The following is a 21,294-nucleotide window of genomic DNA, read 5'->3' as shown; positions in this document are numbered from 1 at the left end:
CAGAATATGAAAAGATCCAGGAAGCATTAAAAAAAGGTGGAAGGAATATACAGAGTCATTGTACCAAAAGAAATTGAGGGACACAGAAGAATTTCATGAAACAACGTATGAGCAAGAGACTATGGTGATGAAGGAAGAAGTTCAAGCTGTTCTGAAAAAAACTGGCAAAACATAAGGCCCCAGGAATTGATGGCATACCGATTGACATATTTCAACAAACAGATGCTGCCCTGGATGTGCTCACCAAATTGTACCAAGAATCTGCAAGACAACCACCTGGCCAACGGACTAGAAGACATCCATATTTGTTCCCATTCCAAAGAAAGGTGATCCGACAGCGTGTGCAAATTATCAAACAGTATCATTGATATTACTGGTAAGCAAGATTCTGCTGGATTATTAAAAAATGACTGAAACAGCACATCAACTGAGAACTGCCTGAAGTGAAGCCAGGGTTTAGAAGAGGCCATGGCATTAGTGATATAGCTAACATCAGTCAGATGGATCATGGCTGAAAGCAGAGTACCAGAAAAATGTCTCTCTGTGTTGTACTGACTATGCAAATACATTTGACTGTGTGGATCACAACAGTGGATGACTCTGAGAAGAATGGGAATAATTATCATATATATACCTTATTTACAAAATGTTTGAGTCTAATGAACATGATGCCATTTGAGGAGATAGAAAAGAAAAAACCTAGGTACCGGCAGCCATTAATAAGGGATTACACTATTTTCTTTCATTCTGTCTTGAGGTTTGGGAATGAGGTAGATAAAAAATTGTCAGTTACTAGGATCACTTCCCTCTCTCCAATCAACAACAATCCAGTGTAAAGCAATGATTTCAAAGAAAGAAGCCAATGGAATGTCCTCTAGACCTCAGGGTAGGAAATAGGTTTTCTCAATATATATGTAGCACTCCAACAATGAGAACAAAGTTGTTTCGATGCCTGAATCTGGTGTCAAGAAGCAGACCTGCAGGCCTGCTCATCTGATAGTGCATTTCTGTGTGGCTGTGTGACTGCTGCTATTGTGCTCAAAGCTCTGCCACTGCTCTCTGAAAGATCAGCAGGGTCACCCATGGTAGCCAGGTTTCCCTGGCATCTCAGAAGAAGATAAAGTAGGAGAAAAGGCCTCACAATCTATTTCCTAAAAGCAGTCAATTAGAATCTTGTGGACCACAACAGAAAATGTCTATTATCACGCTGGAAGATGACTCCACTAAGCTGAAAGGCAAAACACAGTAACCACAACAGTGGACTCAACAGACCAAGGACAGTGAGGATGGCATAGGACTGGGCAATATTTCCTTCTCTGAGGTCATTACAAGCCAGAGCTATTTCAAAAGCAGCTAACAACAGTAAAACTGGACAGGAAAAAGAAAAAATAAAGACAGAAATGAAAAAGCAAGAGATTTATTGGGAAAGTATCTGTGAAAGAAAAAAGGTAGGGGTGTTCAGAATAGCAAACAGGGAAAACTTGCAGAGGACAGGGGTGATAGCTATGAAAGGGCGGGGGAACCATGGGCGAAGTGCCTCAGGCTTCTACATAGTTCTGAGAAAATCTTGGAGAAGCCAGTGGGAAATCTGCATGAAAAAGTTGCCCAACAGAGAGCCTCAGAGAGCCCCATAAAGAGCTGACCCCAGTACCCTGCCTGGTCAAGACACCAGGGGGTGGAGAAGCATGCAGAGCAAGTCTGCTCTCAGAGCAAAGGGGAGCAAGATTTCAAAGGGCAGCAGTGGACACTGTGCACTGTGCTTTCAGCTGGAGGGCTCTGAAGAGAAGGCTGAGCAGCAGGCTGCCCCAGCTGCAGCAAAAGCCACTTAAACTTCTAATGACTTTATAGATGACAGCTCCAACATCACCTCTTGGGAAAGCTTCCCCTGCTCCCAGGCTAGCTCAAGCCCCAGCTTTGTTTTATGATGTGTGTAAGAGTTGGTCGTGTAACTACATGAATAATGCCTGCTGCATTGATTATAGACCGTAAGCTCCAGAAGACCATCCCTGTTTATGAATACTTTTTCTTTTTCCCTGTTTTGTTGTTGTTATGTACCATCGAGTCACCAGCGCCTCATGGTGACCCTATGTACAACAGCCTTAAACCCTGCTCTATCTTGTGCCAATCTTATTTTCTTTGACACACCTATCCCCATTACCCCAGTCACTGACTCAACCCATCTCATCAAAGGTCTTCCTCTCTTGCACTGTCCCTCCAAGCATGACATCTCTCTCCAAGGACTGGTCCCGCCTTGCAACATGTTCAAAATATGTCAGAATCCTTGCCTTCAAAGAGCAGCCTCGTTTCGGCCTCTCTAGGACAAAATTGTTTGTTCTCCTAGCAGTTCATGATATATTCAATACTCTTCTCCAGCACCAAGCTCAAAGGCATCACTTCTCCTTCAATCATCCCTAGTCATTTTCCAGCTTTCTGATGCATAGCAAGTAATGGCAAAGACTCTAGCCTGGATCAGGTTCACCTTAGTCTCCAGACTAACATTGTTGCTCTTCAGTACCTTGGAGAGGTTTCTGACAACAGACTTTCCCCAATGCAATTCATATTTTCATTTTTTCCTGGCTGCTGTTGATTGTGGAGCCAAGCAAACAAAAGCTGTTAATAATCTCAATCTCTTCACCATCTATCATGATGCTGCCAATCGGCACAGCGGTGAGAATCTTTGTTTTCTTGTTGTTGAACTTCAATCTATATTGAAGGCTAAAGTCTTAGACCTTCTGCAACAAGTGCTTCCAATTCTTTCCCACACTTTTAATTAAAAACCCCAAGATAGTGATCCTTTCCTACCGTAGGGTTGCTGAGAGAAATGGAGGGAAAAAGTTCATATGGAACACACTTTCACATAGTAATCACTACAGAAGTGTATGGGAGCCCTGGTGGCCCAGTGGTAAGAAGTCACACTGCAATTTCTAAGGCCCAGCATTCAGATCCACCAGCAGCTTCACAGAAGGCTAGGCAATCTCTTCCTATGTAATTCACAGCTATGGTTCAGCTCCAACTCAACAGTACTCAACAACAACATCATAAGTGTATACTGCTATTGCTTATCCTTAAGCTGTATAGTACACAACATAACTGATTGCCATGGAGTTCATTCTTACCCATGTTTATCAGAGTAGAACTGTGCTACACAAGTTTTCCACAGCTGATTTTTCACAGTAGATTGCCAGGCCTTTCTTCCTAGGTCACTCTAAGTGGATTGGAACCACCGTTTCTGTCAGCAACTAAGAATATATTAACTATTTGTAACACCCAGGACTCTGTGCAGTATAAAGTAAATGTGTTAGGTTAAATGGAATTCATAAGTGATCATTTTAAATTTAACCTTACAGGGAAAATCCACATTATGGACTCATTTCCAGAATATCTTTTTATTTCCTTCAAGCAAATGCAATCTAAGGACCACCTTAAGGAATATTTATAGAGAACTAATTGATTTAAAAAAAAAATAAGAACACACCATTGTTGTTGTTGTTGTTGTTGTTGTTGTTGTGTGCCATTGAGTCTGCCGAGACTCATAACAACCTTATGTATAATGGTCTGAACCTACTCTATCCTGAGCCAATCTCAAAGTCTCTGAAATGCATGCTCCCTTTGCCCCAGTTACTAGGTCAATCTATTTCATCCTGGGTCTTCCTCTTCTGCACTGTCCTTCCATGCTTCTAAGCATGATGTCCTTCTCCAAGGATTGGTCTCTCCTGGAAACATGTCCAAAGTATGTGGAAACGGAGCTTCAAAATCCTTGCCTCTGAGGAGCAGCTTGATTTCACCCTCTCCAGGACAGATCTCTTTGTTCTCTTCACAGTCCACTCATGGAGGTAATCCTGATTCATGGCAACCCTCCATTGTGTATCCAAGATAGAAATCTTATTGAGTGAAGAATGATTCCTCTTTCTCCTGAGGAGCAACTAGTGGGTTCAAACTGTCACACTTAGGGTTAGCTGTCCAACCTGAAACCTATCACAGACATTAGCCTATTGCTGAGACCAGAGCAAAGCCAGGTGAAAATGTGTTTCAGAAAAATTTGCTATAGTCTGTTTTTTAAGTAGATGTGATGTTAATTACTCTAAGACGTTTATAATCAAGCAAGACATTGAAAGGGAAGGGCAAAGATCACTTTGGGTGAAAATTTTGTGCAAACTCTTTTCTTTGAAAGTGTACGTACATACTCGGGTTTCACTCTGGAATTTATCAGTCTTTGGTCCTTTATCAAAGATGTCCGGAGTTGGAGCTATTATGAGTTAAACGGCATAAAAGTGTACGTACAGAGGGCACTCTGGTGGCCTAGCGGCAAGAAACTGCACTGCAATCCCAAAGGCGCGTAGTTTGAATCTACAACATGCTCTGCTGGGGAAGGAGGGGCAATCTTCTCCTGTGCCAGTGGGATCTGATTTGACAGTACATAATAAGAGAAAAGAAAAAAGTATGTACATACACATTTTGCTAGTTATCCATTTCTACAATAATGGTCTTTGTACAGTATTTGTCCTTGTGGAACTGAGTTAGTTTACTTAGCATAACGCTCTCCAGTCCCAAGTGAGGATTGAAGGGGGAGGTGGGAGAATAGAGGGATGAGGCTGAGGAGGAGGGTAATCATAGGGTGGCACAATTTGATGGGGGAGGGTGGCTTGGGTTAAGGAAATGGGATAGGAAAGATCTGGTGTGAAAAACAATGTACATACAAGACAAAATGCCTATGAGTGATTGTGTGGAAAACTAGTATGATTTCTAAACCTACACTCAAAAAAATTTTCAAATAAATGCATGTGCATAGTTTATGAAAGAGTTCATCAACATTCTCAATATTAAAATTGGTTTTGAGTCCTCTACTTTCACGTAGAATGTCTTCAATACAGATTGAAGTTTAACATTAAGAAGACAAAGATTCTCACCACTGGGCCAATTGATAGCACCATGATGGAGAAGAGACTGAGGTTGTTAACAATTTCAGCTAGCTTGGCTCCACAATCACACTCTTGGTACCAGTAGCCAGCAAATCAAAAGATGAATTGCATAGGGAAAATCTATTGTCAGAGACCTCTCCAGAGTACTAAGGAGCAATCATGTCAGTCTAGAGACTAAGGTGCACCTGATACAGGCCATGGTCCTTGCAATTACATGCTATACTCTAGAGAGCTGGACAATGACTAAGGATGACTGAAGAAGAATTGATGTCTTTGAGTGACTGAAGAAGAATTGATGTCTTTGAGTTGTAGTGTTGGAGAAGAGTATTGAACATACCATAAACCACTAAGAGAACAAATAGGTCTTTCTTGGAGAGGGTGAAACCAAGTTTCATCTTGGAGACTAGGATTTTGACACTCCATCTCACATACTTCAGGCACGTGGCCAGAAAGGGACCAGTCTTTGGAGAAGGATATCATGCTTAGAAGGGTGGAGGGACCACACAGGAGAGGAAGACCTCAGAAAAGATGGATTGACACAATTATTTGGGCAATGTGATTAGGTATGTTGGAGTCAGTGAGACTGGCTCAGGATAGGGCAGGCTTCAGAATTGTTGTATATTGGGTCGCTAGGAGTTGCAGGCAACTCAACGGAACATAACAACAGGTAGAAAACTACCAAAAAAAACCCACCACCAAATTCAACACTATCAAAAGACTTCCTGCTCTAGAGGAAGAGAAAATTCTCCCTGAAGGACACCACCATTCTTTCTGATAAGTGACCACTTCGTCTTTTACCTGCTGATACTTAGAGTCTTCTGGGACACCTCATGGTTCCTGAGCACTTGTCAGAACTGACCCCATTGTTCCCAACCATCATCTTCCTTTGTTTCCTCAACCCTTACATTTACAATAAAAACTCCAACCACCTGACCTTTGAGATGAGCATCCTCTTGATACATGGCCCCTCTCTTTTCTTGGAGGGGGGCTCTGGTGCCTTCTTATTGTTTCCCTCAAGTCCAAGTGTGATTCAAAATAAACACAGACAGCAGCCCTGGAGGCAGCCTCCAAGGCCTTCTCAGCACACAATTCAAACAGAGGTGTCATATCTAGTAGATTCTATTAAACAGAAACGCCCATCCCCCCAAAAAAAATCCCACATATAAAAGACCTTTATCAAAATGCCCAAATCCCCTTTTTAATACTTTCATGTAAAGCAGATTTTAGCTTTCATCAATCTCCCTGCCGCCTAGTGGGTTCTTACTCATATCGAGCCTCCATCCAATTTCTCAGACTATCAACTCAATGGGAAAAAACTGCCCATCTTTCTCTGGTGAATTCGAACCAATGGAGACGTGTAGTCTTTTTAACATGTTGTGCCACAACACGCCTGTGGACTATGCCACGAGAGCTCCTTCTGAGCTTCTATTGTTGCAAGATGCCTATTATTTTAAGGATAAAAGCAATGCAGCAGTCCCTCCAAGAAATCACACAGATTGCCCACCACCCTGAAGGATAACCCTATCCTCAAGAATATTAGAAGTCTGGTACTTACGAATCCTTTCAAAAGCAAAGAGATGAAGGGAAAGCTATTGTTTACTGGTTATAAGGTTATGCACTGTTCCTTAGCAACCAAAACCATTTTGACAGTTACTATTTATTGAGGTAGCACTTCAAAAGCTGTAATGTCTTTTACAAACCGCAGTGAGGAGTTAAAGCAGTTCATTGCATCAGGAAGGAGAGAAAGGATGGCTGACATTTCTGCAGTAAATGTTTCCAGGATACCAACTGTAGTTCTTTCCACCAGAGGCCAGGGATAAACACTACAGATCTGTTTGTGTGTGCGGCACATCTCAATTCCCCGGATAAAAAGTCTGGCAGCAACTTCCCGAGCCCACTCCTTGTTTGGAGGAGGCTGGATGGTCTGAGAGTATTCCTGGGACAGCAACTCACTCACAGAGGCCGCATTTGGAGCTTCTGCCCACCGGAGAGGGAATTCCGCTGGTGTAGCCCTTAAGGAGGGGTGCTATTAGCCCAAAAAGGCTGTGCCTCTCTGGAAGTTCAAATCCTCCAGCAACCTCAGGAGAAATATGGGCAATCTCCTTTGCAATTTATAGTCTCTGAAAAATCCTCTTGAGGGTTAACTATGAGTCAGTTCCAACTTGACCGCCTTTTTGTGTTTTGACCAATCTTAGGTCACAGAGGGCATTGGGGGCTCAGTGATAGAATTCTCACCTTCCTTGTGGGAGACCTGGGTTTGATGCCTGGCCAGCGCAACACATGTGCAGCCACCGCTCCCTGTCACTAGAGGCCTGCATGTTGCTTTAATGTTGAATTGGTGTCAGAACTTCCAGGGTAAGACACTAGGAAGAAAGGCCTGGCAGCTAATGAAAACCCTTTGGATCACAGGGGTCCGGTTCATAGCCAATTAAGTGACTGTTGCAGGATAGAGCAGCAGTTTTGTTTGATCATGTATCAGTCATTATGACTACACAGCATGTCACAACCACCCCACTCCACATTCCCTCTTTGCCTCTTAACCTGGCTGCTGGCATGACAATGTCATTTAGAGCTCTAGTCTCCTCTAATGTCACATCAGTTAAAGTTCAGGATACTTGGAAAATGAGTAAGTAGCCCAGGAGCTTTCTAGATACCCTCTTCTTCCAATCTGTAGAATCCAAGGCGGAGGTCCCTGCGCCTTGAATGAATGAAACTGAGGTGGTCAGCAAAAGACCTCAAACTTACAAGAGGATTCCTGAGCACTTCCGTTCTGCTTTCCCCTAGAGCGCTGTCACTGGGGCCCCCTTAGTTTTCAGTTCCTGCCATTCAGAGTTGCCCTTGAATTTGGCAGACCCTGGTCCCTCCCTCCGCAAGAGGTTGGTAAGTACTTACTGCTGGAGCGTCTGGCCCGCGTGGCCCTGGTTCTCCCGCAAAAGGTCTTCAGGGCCCTGTCTCTGGCCTGGGGGCGGGTCCTGCTCTGTGCGCCTGGAAGAGGGGTCCCAGGCTGGGCGGGAGCCAGGGGTGGCGCCAAGCCTGGAGGTCCCCACCACCCTGCTCCGAGTGTACATGGCTCCGAACCGCGGGCACCGGGGAACCGGCTGGAGCACCTGGCTAGTCTCGAGATGAGATTCCAAAGAGCAAGGACAGCGGTTTTAACAGCTGAGTTTCGATTTTTCTAACAGCTGAGTTTCGATTTCTCGCTATCAGCTGTAGACTGTGCTTTCGTAGGGGGACTTCCCCATTCACTCGCTGGGGAGGCGCCTCTCACCTTTAACTTCTTGGCTGCTCCACCCTCCTGGGCTGTCAAGTGCGGCTCATATTCTCCCAGGCTACAGGTGATTGCTTTTAAGGTCTCAACCACTTAAAGGGAACTCTGGTGGCAGAGTCCATAAGGAGGTGTGTCGCCCAAGGGCTCTGGTGGCTCAACTATACCAACAGAGCCTCACAAGAAACAGTCTTCTCTCCTGCAATTTACAGCCTCAGAAACCCAAAGGAGAGGGGTCAGCTGTGAGTCAGTTTCCACTATGAATTGAGACCACCTTAAAGGATAAAAGGATGATTCAGATTGTCCTCATCAGCAAGGACACCTGGAGGGCCAGTAGCCACAGATTGGGTACAATCAGGGAGATGATTTTTGGAATGGCTTAACAGGTCACCCTAAATTCAGGTTACTGCTGGATGTTAGAGATAGTGATGTTTGAGAACTGTAAGACAGCAGACCAGAGTTTGCAGTTCCGCCCCCCACCCCCCACGGTAATAACTGGTATTTGGTTGATGTGCAGATACTGTTGAGTTTCTTGTTGTTATGTGCCTTGGAGTCGCCTGTGACTCATAGGGACCCTAGGTAAAACAGCCCTAAACCCTGCTCTGTCCTGTGCCAACCTCACTGTCTCTGACACACTCAACCTGATTACCCCAGTCACTGAATCAATCCACCTCATAGGGGGTCTTCGTCTCCTGCGCTGTCCCTCTACCTTCCCAAGCATGACATCCTTCTCCAAGGACTGATCCCTCCTTGCAACATGTCCGAAGTATGTCAGATGAAGCTTCAGAAGCCTTGCCTCCAAGGAACAGCCTGATTTAACCCTCTATAGGACAAACCTGTTCATTTTCTTAGCAGTCCTTGGTACATTCAATACTCTTCTCCAACACCACAGCTTAAAGACATCAGTTCTCTTTCTATCCTCTCTAGTCATTGTCCAACTCTCTGACTCATTTTTTTTCTTTTGGTTTCACTTTTTATTTCCCTAAACTAAAAAATGAACATCATACCACTTTCGAGTTTAAGAAAATGAAAAGTGAAACAACAACCAAAAAAAAATCATAGCTAGGCAAGGGAGTGAGAATGAGGCATTTCTCCAGGAAACTTCACTAGTAACTGACCAGATGTTCAAGAAATACTAAATGTCTGCTCTGAGCAGGGTAAGGTCCCTGAGTGGCACAACTGGTTTGCACTTAACTGTTGACCACTTTTCTCCAAGATATACTTGGTCTTTTGACAGTCCATGGGATATTCAGTGTTCTTCCCCAATGCCATAACTCAAAAACATCAATTATTGTTTTGTCATCCCTATTCATTGTCCAGCTCTCAGATGCGGCACAAGTGACTGAAAAGATCATGGTCAGAATCAGGCCCTTCTTAGTCTTCAAACTGACATCCTTGCTCCTCAGTAATTTGGAAAGGTTGGAGACTTTACAGTGTAATAAATCTCCTGATCTCCTGATGGCGGATACCAAGCGTGTCAATTCTAAATCTAAGTAAGATGAAATAGTTCACAGTTTCAATCTTATCTCCATCTATCTTGATGTTGCTTATTTGTCCAGTGGTGAGGATTTTGGGATTCTTGATGTTGAGATGCAATCCATATTGAAGGCTGTAGTCCTTGATCTTCTTTCCTAGGGAAAGTGCAGCTTGAATGCTCCTTAAAGGCAAAGGATGATAAAGCTTCATCTCTTTTACTCTGGACATGTTGCTAGGAGAAGTTGTTCCTTAAGAGAGGGAAGTCATACTTGGAAAGGTGGAGGGTCAGTAAAAGAGAGGAAGACTCTCAATGAGATAAATTAACAGTGATTCTAAAGCTTCCTCTGACATATTTTGGACATGTTGCAAGGTGAGACCAGTACCTTGGAGAGGAACATCAAGCTTAGACAGCTGGAGGAATAAGGCAGAAGAGAAAGACCCTTGATGAGATTAATTGATTCAGTTACTGAAGTAATGGAAATAGGTTGAAGACAATAAGATTTGCACAGGATAGAACAGGGTTTAGGGCTGCTGGACATAGAGTCACTATGAGTAGCAGGTGACTCAATGGCACGTAAAAACAACAACAACAACAACAACATAAAAAGACAAGAAAATGCTATGCAGAGATAGACTCATCCTTGGATGATTTGCAAGAATTGCAAAGAAGGGAGAGGTAAGCAAAAATTAATTGATCAATAGGTTGGATGAAGGGAAAGGTATTGATCAGACATTGGAATTATTTAAATCAATTAAAATTAATGTTATAAAACAAAGTATGCATAAATAATTGGATAGAAAAAAAGAAACTCAAGGGCAGTATTTGCCCAGGGAAAAATTTCAGAAGGCAAGAAGGGATAGAAAAGAAGGATGAATGGAGACAGCAAACACAAGGAGGAAGTGGGAAAAGTGCTGTTACATTATAAAGAGGATTGCATCCATGTCACGAACCAAGAAGTGTATGAATTAACAAATGAAAAATCAATTTTCTCTGTGTAATTCCATCCAAATCACAATAAATGTTTTAAATTTATTTTACAGTAATGGAGAAGGGATGCAGAGGGGTTGAGTATAACAAGAAAAAGACATTTAAGACTGAATTACAGGAAACATAGGGACTCAACAGAATGAAGAAGGAACAATAGCTAAGGTTTATGATAGTATGGCATAGCTGGAGGATCACCACCACGGGCCTGAGAAGAGTTGGTAACTGGGACTGTCACGTTTACATTAAGTTTAAGTTGCCATTATTAGGGGCCATTGAGTCAACCATGACTCATAGTGACTCTATGAACAAAAGAGCTGAACCTGGAAACAACCCAAGTGCCCATCAACAGTCGAATGGATAGAGAAGCTCTGGTATATTCACACAATGGAATACTATGCGGCATTGATAAACAAGGAACTCATGCAATGTTACACAAAATGGGTGACCCTGGAGGGCATTATGCTAAGTGAAATATCTGTCACAAAAAAAGATAAATACAGCATAATGTCACTATTATAAAAGAGGACTGACATAGCGGTTGGGGGGAGACTGAGAAAGAGGGGTTAAATAATGTATACTGCATTGAAACAGATAAGGGAGAGAACAGTTTAAAAGGGATATATGATTAGATAGTTAAGAACAAAGGCTGCATAATGGAGTGGACTTGGGGAGAGAGTTTGAATAACTATGAAATAATTTTTTTTCTTTTACTTTTCAAAGAGAAAAGCTAATTGGGGGGAAGGGGTGGGCAGGGAGAAAAGTGCAACAAAGAATGAATGGAAATCCAAAGTCTCTGTAAACTTTCATTAAAATCAGTTAATTACAAAGAGAGAAAAAGAAGATCTGAACCCTGCTCAATCCTGTGCCATCTTCACATTTCCTGAAACACAACAGCGCATTGCAGCAGCCACCATATCAATCCACTTGGTTGAGGGTCTTCCTCTCCGTCATCGATTCTCCATCTTTCCCAGCATCGTATCCTTCTCCAAGGAATAGCATTTCCTATCAACATGTCCAAAGTATGTGAGGTTAATCTCGTCATTCTTGCCTCCAAAGGGCACTCCAGCTGCACCCTCTCCAAGACATATCTGTTTGTTCTCTTGGCCATCCATGGGATGTTCAGTGCTCTTCTCCAGCACCACAGCTCAAAGATGTCAATTCTCTTTCTGTCATCCTTATTCATTGCCCAGCTCTGAGATGCATATCTAGTAATGAGAAAGACTATGGCCTGAATCAGACGTATCTTAGTCTTCAAACTCACATCACTACTCCTCAATAATTTGGAAAGGTCACTAACTGCAGATTTCCCCATTGCTGTTTTTCCTTATTTCCTCACTGCTGGTACCAAGGCTGTTAATTGTCAATCCAAGCAAGATCCAAGCAAGAAGCTGTTGACAGTTTTAATCTCCTCTCCATCCATCATGATGTTGTCTGTTGATCCAGTAGTAAGAATTTTTGTATTCCTGACGTTGAGATGTAATCCCTATGGAAGGCTGCTTCCTTGATCATCTGCAACAAGTGCTTCAAATCCTCCTCATTTGCAGCAAGCAAGTTTGTGTCATCTCCATAATGGAGGTTATTAATGAATCTCTCTCCAGTCCTGATGCCACACTCCTCTTCATAGAGTTCAGCTTCTCGGATAACTTGCTTATCATATAGATTGAATAGGTATATAGAGAGAATATAAACCTGGTGCACTCACTTCCCAATGGCAAACCATGCAGTATTCCCCTGCTCTGTTCACACAACAGCCTCCTGCTCCAGGTATAGGTTCCACATGAGTGCAATCAGGCCCTCTTGGAGTTCCATTTTTTTCAAGGTCAGCCACAACTTGTTATGATCCACACAGTCAAATGCCTTTGCATGGTCAATAAAATGCACATAGACATTCTTCTAATATTGCTTACTTTCAGTCAGGGTCCATCAGAAATTATATCCCTAGTGCCACAGTCTCTTCTAAATCTGGCTTAAACTTCCGGCAGTTCCTTATTTATGTACTATTCCAGCTGGTTTTGAATGATTTTCAACAGGATTTTGCTTGTATATGATATCAATGATATTGTTTGATAATTTCCACATTCAGTTGGGTCACCTTTCTTGAGAATGGGATAAACATGGACCTCTTCCAATCTGTTGGCCAGACAACTGTCCTCCAAGTTTTCTGGCATAGACTGGTGAGTGCATCCAAGACTGCGTCTATTAATTGAAACAAGTAAATTTATATTCCATTGATTGCTGGGCCTTTATTTTTTGCCATTGCCTTCAATACAGCTTCTAGTTCCACCTTCATCATCACTGGCTCCTGTTCAAATGGTATTTCCTGGAAAATTTTTAGTGTCAATCAATTCTTTCTGGTACAGTGACTTTGTATTCCCTCCATCTCCTTTTCATGCTTTCTGGGTCATTCAATATATTACCCATAGCATCTTTCAATATTGCAAAATGAGGCTTAAATTTGTTTTTAGTTCTTGAGAAGTGCAGAGCAAATTCTTCCCTTTTTATTCTACAATTCCAGCTCTCTACACATTCCTTTATAATACTTTGCTTTGTCTTCCTAAGCTTCCCTTTGAAATTGTCTGTTCAATTCTTTCATTTCAATGTGTTTTCCTTTAGTTTTGGCTTCTCGACATTCTAGTACAATATTTAGAGTCTCTTCTGACATCCATGTAGATGATGTTGTTTTTTTGTTTCTCCTTTATTTTTGCAATGACCTTTTGCTTTCTTCATGGATAATATCCTTGATATCATCACACAACTCATCTGGTCTTTGATCATTGGTATCTAATGCCTCAAACCTATTCTTAAGATGATTACGAAATTCAAATGGAATTGACTCAAGATCACATCTTGGTTCTTAGATTTGAAACCCTATGAACACTAAACAAAGAAAAGTTTAAGTAGCAATGAGAAAAGAAGATTGAAAGGTAATAAAGTTGGATTCATAGTATTATAATCTATTAGCATGGAATACCTAGAGACTGGCAAATTGTAGTATAAATTTCCAAGTGAATGTTAACTATGTAAGAGAAAATTAAGCACTAAGGCAGCAAAGAGAAGAATAGAAGGCTTTTTACTCTGTGGTCAGAACTCTGGGTTTGGATTCCTAATTTCTCAGAAGTGTATCCTCATCTGCCCAGTGTAACACTGAGGTTACAATGCCCACCTTGTGAGTAGGTGTGAGGCATGATTACAATAACCTACTCAGGTTGTCTCCACTAGAATTGATTTTGCCCTCCCACAGGCACTTGACAATGTTCACAGACATTTATAGTTTCATAACTGGGAGATGGGAAAGCAGTGGTTTTCTACTAGAACAGGAGTACTGGACTGCAGAGGACAGGCTGAAAAACAAGGAATTGTTGTTGTTATGTACTGTTGAGTCTGAACCAATTCATAGTTGACCCTCTAGTACATTTTCAGAAGCAGAACAGCTCACAGGAGGCAACTGCCCATCTTCCTCCTGCAGAACTAACTGCTGGTGTGTGTATCTGAGCCACAGGTCTTTGGTAGCCTAAATCCTTACCATTAAGCCACCACAGCTATGGCCCAAAATATCAGCAGCTGAGGTGAAGAAACCTTGATGAACAGAACATGCTTAACAGTGCAGACTACAGCCATCTAGTCACCTATTTGAAGTGTCCAGTAATGCAAATGAGCTCACTGCTAGCTGAGCAGCGAGCAAGGGCTAGCGATTCACCTTTAAGAGGTGCACATTATGCACACCCATGTTTATTGCAGCTTTGTTCACAATAGCAAAGAGCTGGAAACATCCCAAGTGTCCATCAACAAACGTATGGATAGAGAAGTTCTGGTATATTCACGCAACGAAATACTATGCAGCATTGAAAAACAAGGGACTCAAGAAATATTATACAAAATGGATGACCCTGGAGGACATTATGCTGACTGAAATATTTCAGTCCCAAAGGACAAATATTAAAAAAAAAAGGACAAATATTGCATAGGGTCACTATTGTAAAACAGGACTGATATCAGGGTTGAGGGAAGACTGAGAAGGAGGGGATGAATGATGTATATACTGCATTGAAACAGATGAGGGAGAGAACTGTTTAAAAGGGGTCATGTCAGGAGTCTAGAACGAAGGCTGCATATTGGAATGGCATTGGGGGGAGGGATGTATAACAATGAAAGAGTTTTACTTTTCAAGGAGAAGAGTGAATTGGGTGTGGGGGTGGACAGGGAGAAAAGTGTAACAATGAATGAATGGAAACACTAAGTATCTATAAACTTTCATTAAAATTAATAAAAAAAAAGAGAGGTGCACCTTTAAGACATCTGTCCTGCAAGAAAGACAAGGCATTCTACTTTCAAAAGATCAGCCAGTAAAAACTCTATGGGGCACACTTCTGTTCTAACACAGACAGGAACACTATACCAGATGGATGATGGCTGTTTTGTCTTTGGTGTTTGTTTTGTTATTTTTTTTTATGGTGGCCTCATGGCTGGTTCTAGGCAGGGTCAGAGGCATTAACCGTTAGCCAGGGAGAGAATTAGTTTAGGATGTTGTTTATGCCAATGCTTTATCTTCCAGGCAATAAATCTCTTGGGAAGAGATTACCCATCAGCTCAGCTCCATACTCAGTAGGCCCCCAGAGATCCTTGCTAGTTTTTAGGGGAAGGTGAACACTTTGATCTGGAAAGTGTTATGTGATGTGCTTGCAGGAGAAGAAATGTAGATTTGAATCTCAAGGGAACAGGGGTTGTCATCTTCAGAATCTTTTCTGTTGAGAGAATACCACTGGAACTTTTGTTTCAGAGGAGGAAACTTTGGGCAAATACTTTGGTGGATGGATTAAAACCCAAAATTCCAATGAGGGAAAACCCAAATTAGGGGAAACCCAGTCCTTCTCAAGGTTACTAGTGATTCTAGGTTCAGAATAACCTTGGTCGACCATATGGACACTGTAAAGCTTCAAACAGAAAATAGAAATAAGAGCATCATAGTGAAACCTAATGTGCTTACTCTGCCTCTCACTCTGCTACACTTTTTTCAAGAGTTAAAATAAATCTGTGAACTTGACCTCTTATTGCAGTAAGCATCTGCACACTCCTTTTGGATGCAATAAGGAGCGTGTGTTGTGTATCATGAATGCTTTCACTTTCGGTGTATGAATTTTGCGTGACAATATTGACTGGCCTCTTCCAGGGCTGTTCTAAGGTCTTTCTCTGAGGCAGTGCCTGAAGGAGAAGCAGGGAAAGGATGAAGGCCCTGGATCTGCATTCTTGCATCAACTCAAGAACTTTCATCCTTACCCTTTGCATGCACTGGACTGCTGCCTAAGTTTGAAGCTAGATTCTATGGCTTTTAAAATTTGAGGTGGGAGGGGTGGGGAAGACTACACTAGATAACTACCTAGTAATATGTTTAAGGGGCACTGCAAAGTCCCAAATTCTCGTGAGAGAGTTAGAGTGCCTGAAATTTGGCCCATTAGAGATTCTTTTAAGAAGTGATTTCCTTTTAAAATATAACTGCCTCCAGGAAATAATCGTTTGTTCATTCCTTTGGGTAAATGACTTTAATCTGCTCAAAGGACACTTTGGTTGAGAAAGAAGGAGGCTATGTGAAAAGGAAAAAGAATGAATTCAAAAGTCTGTGGGGAGGAAAATGGTGGAAAATGAAACATTGTTTGGGATGTGGCAATTCAGAACTGCAATGAGTAATTTTAGTTGGACACATGAACATCCAGAGGTAAGATTAAGTAAAAAAGAACTGTCAGCAGTTTGGTCTAATGCTGACCTGTGAGTATACAATTACCATCGAAAAAATACAGGTATGTTTTTTAAATTAGTTGCCTTAGTTTTACCCCTTTAGCATGGGGAAACTATGTATGGACATAAAAATTCAAAAATTCATTGTTGTCTAATCGGAACCAACTCATAGGTGGTCCTCCACTGGGTTTCCAAGGCTCCAAAATGAGCACCTCATATTTTTAAGTCACAGCTGCTTGTAGATTCAAACCCCAAGAGAGAGAAGGCCTTTGGGTTAGCAACATAACTCTCTACAACGAAGCCACTGTTGTTATGTACATGGAGTCAGAACTGACCCATAGCCAATCCTGCAGTGAGTTTTCAGAGGCAGTAAATCACACAGGAGGAGATAGACCATCTTTCTCCCACAGAGCAGCAGATGGGTTTAAACCACACACCTTTTCAATTCCTTACCACTATCCTACCATATCTATTCAATCTGCATGCTGAGAAAATCATTTGAGAAGCTGAACTTTATGAGGAAGATTGTGACATTAGGATTTGAGGAAAACTCATCAACAACCTGTGTTATGCAAATGACCCACAACCTTGCTTGGTCAAAAACAAGGAGGACTTGAGGCACTTCCTGCAAAACATCAAAGACTGCAGCCTTTGATATGGATGGATTGTATCTCAACATCAAAAAAATAAAAATACTTACCACTGGGCCAATGGGTAACATCATGATGTTGTTGTTGTTATGTGCCTTCGAGTCACTTGTGACTCATAGCGACCCTATGTACAACAGCCCTAAACTCTGCTCTGTCCTGTGCCAATGGCACTGTCTCTGACACTCCCATCCCAATTATCCCAGTCACTGAATCAATCCACCTCATAGAGGGCCTTCCTTTCCTGCGCTGTCCCTCCACCCTCCCAAGCATGATGTCCCTCTCTAAGGACCAGTCTCTCCCTCCTCACAACATGTCCAAAGTATGTTAGACGGAGCCACAGAATCCTTGCCTCCAAGGAGCCACCCGGCTTAACCCTTTCCAGGACAAATCTGTTTGTTTTCCTAGCAGTCCATAGTATTCTCAATACTCTTCTCCAGCACCACAGCTCAAAGGCATCAATTCTCCTTCTATCCTCCTTGGTCATTGTCCAACTCTCTGATGCATAACAAGTGATTGCAAAGACCATGGCCTGTATTAGACGCACCTTAGTCTGCAGAGAGATGCCATTGCTCTTCAGTACTTTGGATAGGTCCCTAACAGCAGACTTTCCCATGGCAATGCGCCTTTTAATTTCCTGATTGCTGGTGCCAAGACTGTTGACTGTGGAGCCAAGCAAACTAAAGCTGTGTACAATCTCAATCTCTTCACCATCCAACCTGATGCTGCCAATTGGTCCAGTGGTGAGAATCTTTGTCTTCTTGACATTGAGCCTCAGTCCATATTGTAGGCTGCAGTCCTTGACACTCTGCAGCAGGCGCTTGAAAAAATATTGAAATTGTCAATGATTTCATTTCAATTGGATCCACAATCAACATTCTTCGTACCAACAGTCAAGAGATATATAGTATTAGGGAAGTCTGCCATCAAAACCCTCTCCAAAGTCCTGAAGAGCAATGATGTCAGTTTAAAGACAAAGATACACCTGACTCAGCCATAACTCTTTCCAATCACCTGCTATACATTGCTTTTGAGAGTTGGACAATGAATAAGGATGACAGAAGAATCTATGCCTTTGATCTGTGGTCTTGCAGAAGAGTACTAAGTATTCCATGGACTACCAAAAGAACAAACAGATATGTCCTGGAGAAAGGGCAACCAAAGTGCTCCTTAGAGGCAAGGAGAGTGGAACTTTATCTGACATACTTTGGACATGTTATTAGAAGAGGCTATTCCTTGAAAGTGACATCATGCTTGGAAAAGTGCAAGTTTTGGAAAAAAAAAAAAAGAGGAAGGCCCTCAGTGATGCAGTGACTGTGGCAATGGGCTCAAGCAGGGCTGGGATGATGAGGATGGCGCAGGTTAGGATATGGTTCAGAGCTTTTGTTCATGTTGTTGTTGTTGTTGTGTCCTGTTGAGTCAGAACTGACCCATAGCTGACCTTCCAGAGAGTTTTCCAAGGCAATTAATCACACAGCCGGAGATTGCCCATCCTTCTCCTGTGGAGCAGTTGGTGTATCCAAACTGTGTGCCTTCGGGATTACAACACAGCTTCTTACCACTAGGCCACCTATGAATCACTTGTCTCAAAGGTACCAGAACTCCTATATATAGAATAGAAATATATAAACATTGAGGTTTTTCTTGCCATAAACATTTCTCAGTGGGGAAAAAAAAAATCTTGCTTGCTGAAAATTCTAAACAAAAAATTTTCTTTCCTCCAATTTCCTTCTTTAGTAGAACTTTAATAAATTTGTTGTTCTGGTAGGTACTATCCACTCACCCATGGCTCATAGAGACCCTTTGACAGATTTGAGCCTTGTTGTGTCCTGCTCCATTATTACTATCTCTGACATTCTCAAGTTCTTTGTTACAGTTGATGTGGGCAATATGTCTTGTTGAGGGTCCTCCTTTCTTCGCAGAAGAGTACCAAATAATAATAATAATAGTAGTTACTGTTGTGTACCATAGAGTCTGAACCGACTCATAATTGACCCTCTGCTAGATTTTCTGAGGCGGCATGGGAGGAGATTGCTCATCATTTTCCTGCAGAGCAACTGGTGGCCTTGAACCATGTGCCTTTGGGAGTACAGTGCAGCTTCTTGCCACTAGGCCACCAGAATTCCTAAAACAGTTTTAGTAAGTGAAAAATATTTAAAAGTTTGAATTTTGTCAGAACAAAAGGCTTGCTATAATCATCTTCTAAAAAGCTAGACTTGAACTTAGAACACCTAATTAATCTTTGGTTCTGCCACTAATTTGCTGGACAATGCTGCCGATCCCTTGTCTTCTGTAAGCTTTTGTTACCTACTGTTTTAACTGAGAAGTTGAAAAAAACCTTCAACAAGGCATTGGAATAATAAGGTTCTCTGCTTACCATAGTAACTCCTCTGTAACTAATGCAGTGGGTGGCATGTTGTTATTATTCAATAAATACTCCTTGCATGAAATTATAGTCTTTTAATTACAATTAGATTGTAACATAAATTACAATTACACCATTCTGTAATTCAGTGGTAGAAATGTAAATAATTTCTAAATATGAAATTGTCATAATGCATATATGTTCAAAATTAGGAAATGCAAAGTATTAGGTGAATTTTAGTCACTTTGCTAGATAGGGGGGGGAAAATGTACTTTAATGTAATTACTGTACTAAAGACCAAAGCAGAATTGAGATGTCTTTGGATTGTGTTATTGGCAGAGTATTGAATAGCTGAAAGACTGTCAAAAGAACAACAAATCTGTCTTAGAGGGAGCCTAACCAGGGTAGTTTTTAGAGGCAAAGATGGTATAATTTTATCTTCAATACTTTGTACATGTTGTTAGGAGGGGTCAGTCTTTGGTAAAAGACATCATGCTGACAGAGTAAAGACTTACCTTCATCCTTCTTGCCTCTAAGGAGCACTCTGGTTGCACGTTCCCCAAGACATATCTGTTTGCTATTTTGTTAATCCATGGGATATTTAGGGAGCTCTGGTGGCCTAGTGGCAAGAAGCTGCACTGCAATCCCAGAGGTGCGCAGTTCTAATCCACCAGATGCTCTGCTGGAGAAGGAGGGAAAATCTCCTTCTGGACTAGTCAGATTCGATTTGATGGTACACACAAAATAACAAAATAAGAAATAAAAAAAGGAAAATTAAAAATGTTTTCTGGAAAGAGGAGGTAAAGAAAATGGGAAAGAGCCAGCTGAAATGTGAAAAGACGGGATAATGGTGGGCATAATCCAATGGTGACTAATTCTATAAAACACAATGTATGAGAATGATCGTATGAAACATAATGTCAATGAAGGAAAGTATGAAACACACACACACACACACACACACACACACACACACCCTCACTGTGTTCAGGAATGGAACACTACCTACATGATTATATGCATGCTAATAAAAATATAAAAAGCAGGTTTTCAATTAGTATCTGTGTATAATTATGTATTAACCAAAGACACAATTGTTATATCAACATTCCTAAACCTATCAGAATTTAAATGCATACAGTATCTTAACATTCTAATATTTACCCCTATATTTACAAGATCAAATTATGTCAACAATGTCAGTGTTTTGTATACTAGCTAACATTTTGAAAATAGCAACTGTTCTAAATTTAGGTTAAAACACCTTTTTTCTCTCCCACGGCTTTGGAGTGGTTCTTCCCAGGTTAATCATTGGGAGCAAAACTGAACAGATCTAAATTTGTAAAATGTTTAGTATACTAGAATGGTAACTGGGTTGACACAGAGCTGGAAGTGTAATCTCCTCCTGGAATGCAAGGGCAGAATGCACATGACATAGCAAACAACTCTCTCACCCAGAGAGCCAGAAACAACAGAGACCAGTTCAAAGCGGCAAGTAACCGAGCTGCTTTGAATGGATGTTGCTCATTACAGGCCTGACAAGAATCCAATTTTCCACATCGGGTCTCCGAGAGGGCTCAGAATGCCCCTCCTGCATCTCCCACTCTAGGGCTTCAGTGAACAATTTGCCCCATCCTGGTTATCATTCCAGTACATTCACATTTTACAGATTCAAATCTCTTCAAACTTTACAGTCAACCATGACTGAATGATCCAAACTGTTTCAAAGTCCTGTTTTTCTTCATTGTTGTAGTTGTTGTCGTGTACCGTCGAGTCAGAACCTACCCATAGCTGACCCTTCAGGCAATTTTCAGAGGCAGTAATCTCACAGGAGGAGACTGTCCATCTCCCACAGAGCAGCTGGTGGATTTGAACCGTGTGCCTTTGGGATTACAATGCAGCTT

At 41.7% G+C, this 21,294-nt stretch overlaps 1 protein-coding gene across 1 annotated transcript in view; it reads right to left on the bottom strand.

The window, feature by feature from the left end:
• Window positions 1-7,987, bottom strand: part of EPSTI1 (epithelial stromal interaction 1 (breast)) — a 220,995-nt gene extending 213,008 nt beyond the window's left edge. The window contains exon 1 of the mRNA XM_006884612.1: window positions 7,812-7,987. Within this exon, the coding sequence (XP_006884674.1) occupies window positions 7,812-7,987 (176 nt within the window). The remainder of the gene's footprint in view (window positions 1-7,811) is intronic.
• Between the last annotated feature and the right edge of the window lie 13,307 nt (window positions 7,988-21,294).

Source organism: Elephantulus edwardii, unplaced genomic scaffold (genome assembly GCF_000299155.1).
Source record: "Elephantulus edwardii isolate Elephantulus edwardi_28Jun2011 unplaced genomic scaffold, EleEdw1.0 scaffold00036, whole genome shotgun sequence".
Classification (NCBI taxonomy): Eukaryota; Metazoa; Chordata; class Mammalia; order Macroscelidea; family Macroscelididae; genus Elephantulus; species Elephantulus edwardii.
Note: the sequence above shows the minus strand (reverse complement) of the source record. Positions and strands in the feature narration are given on the sequence as shown.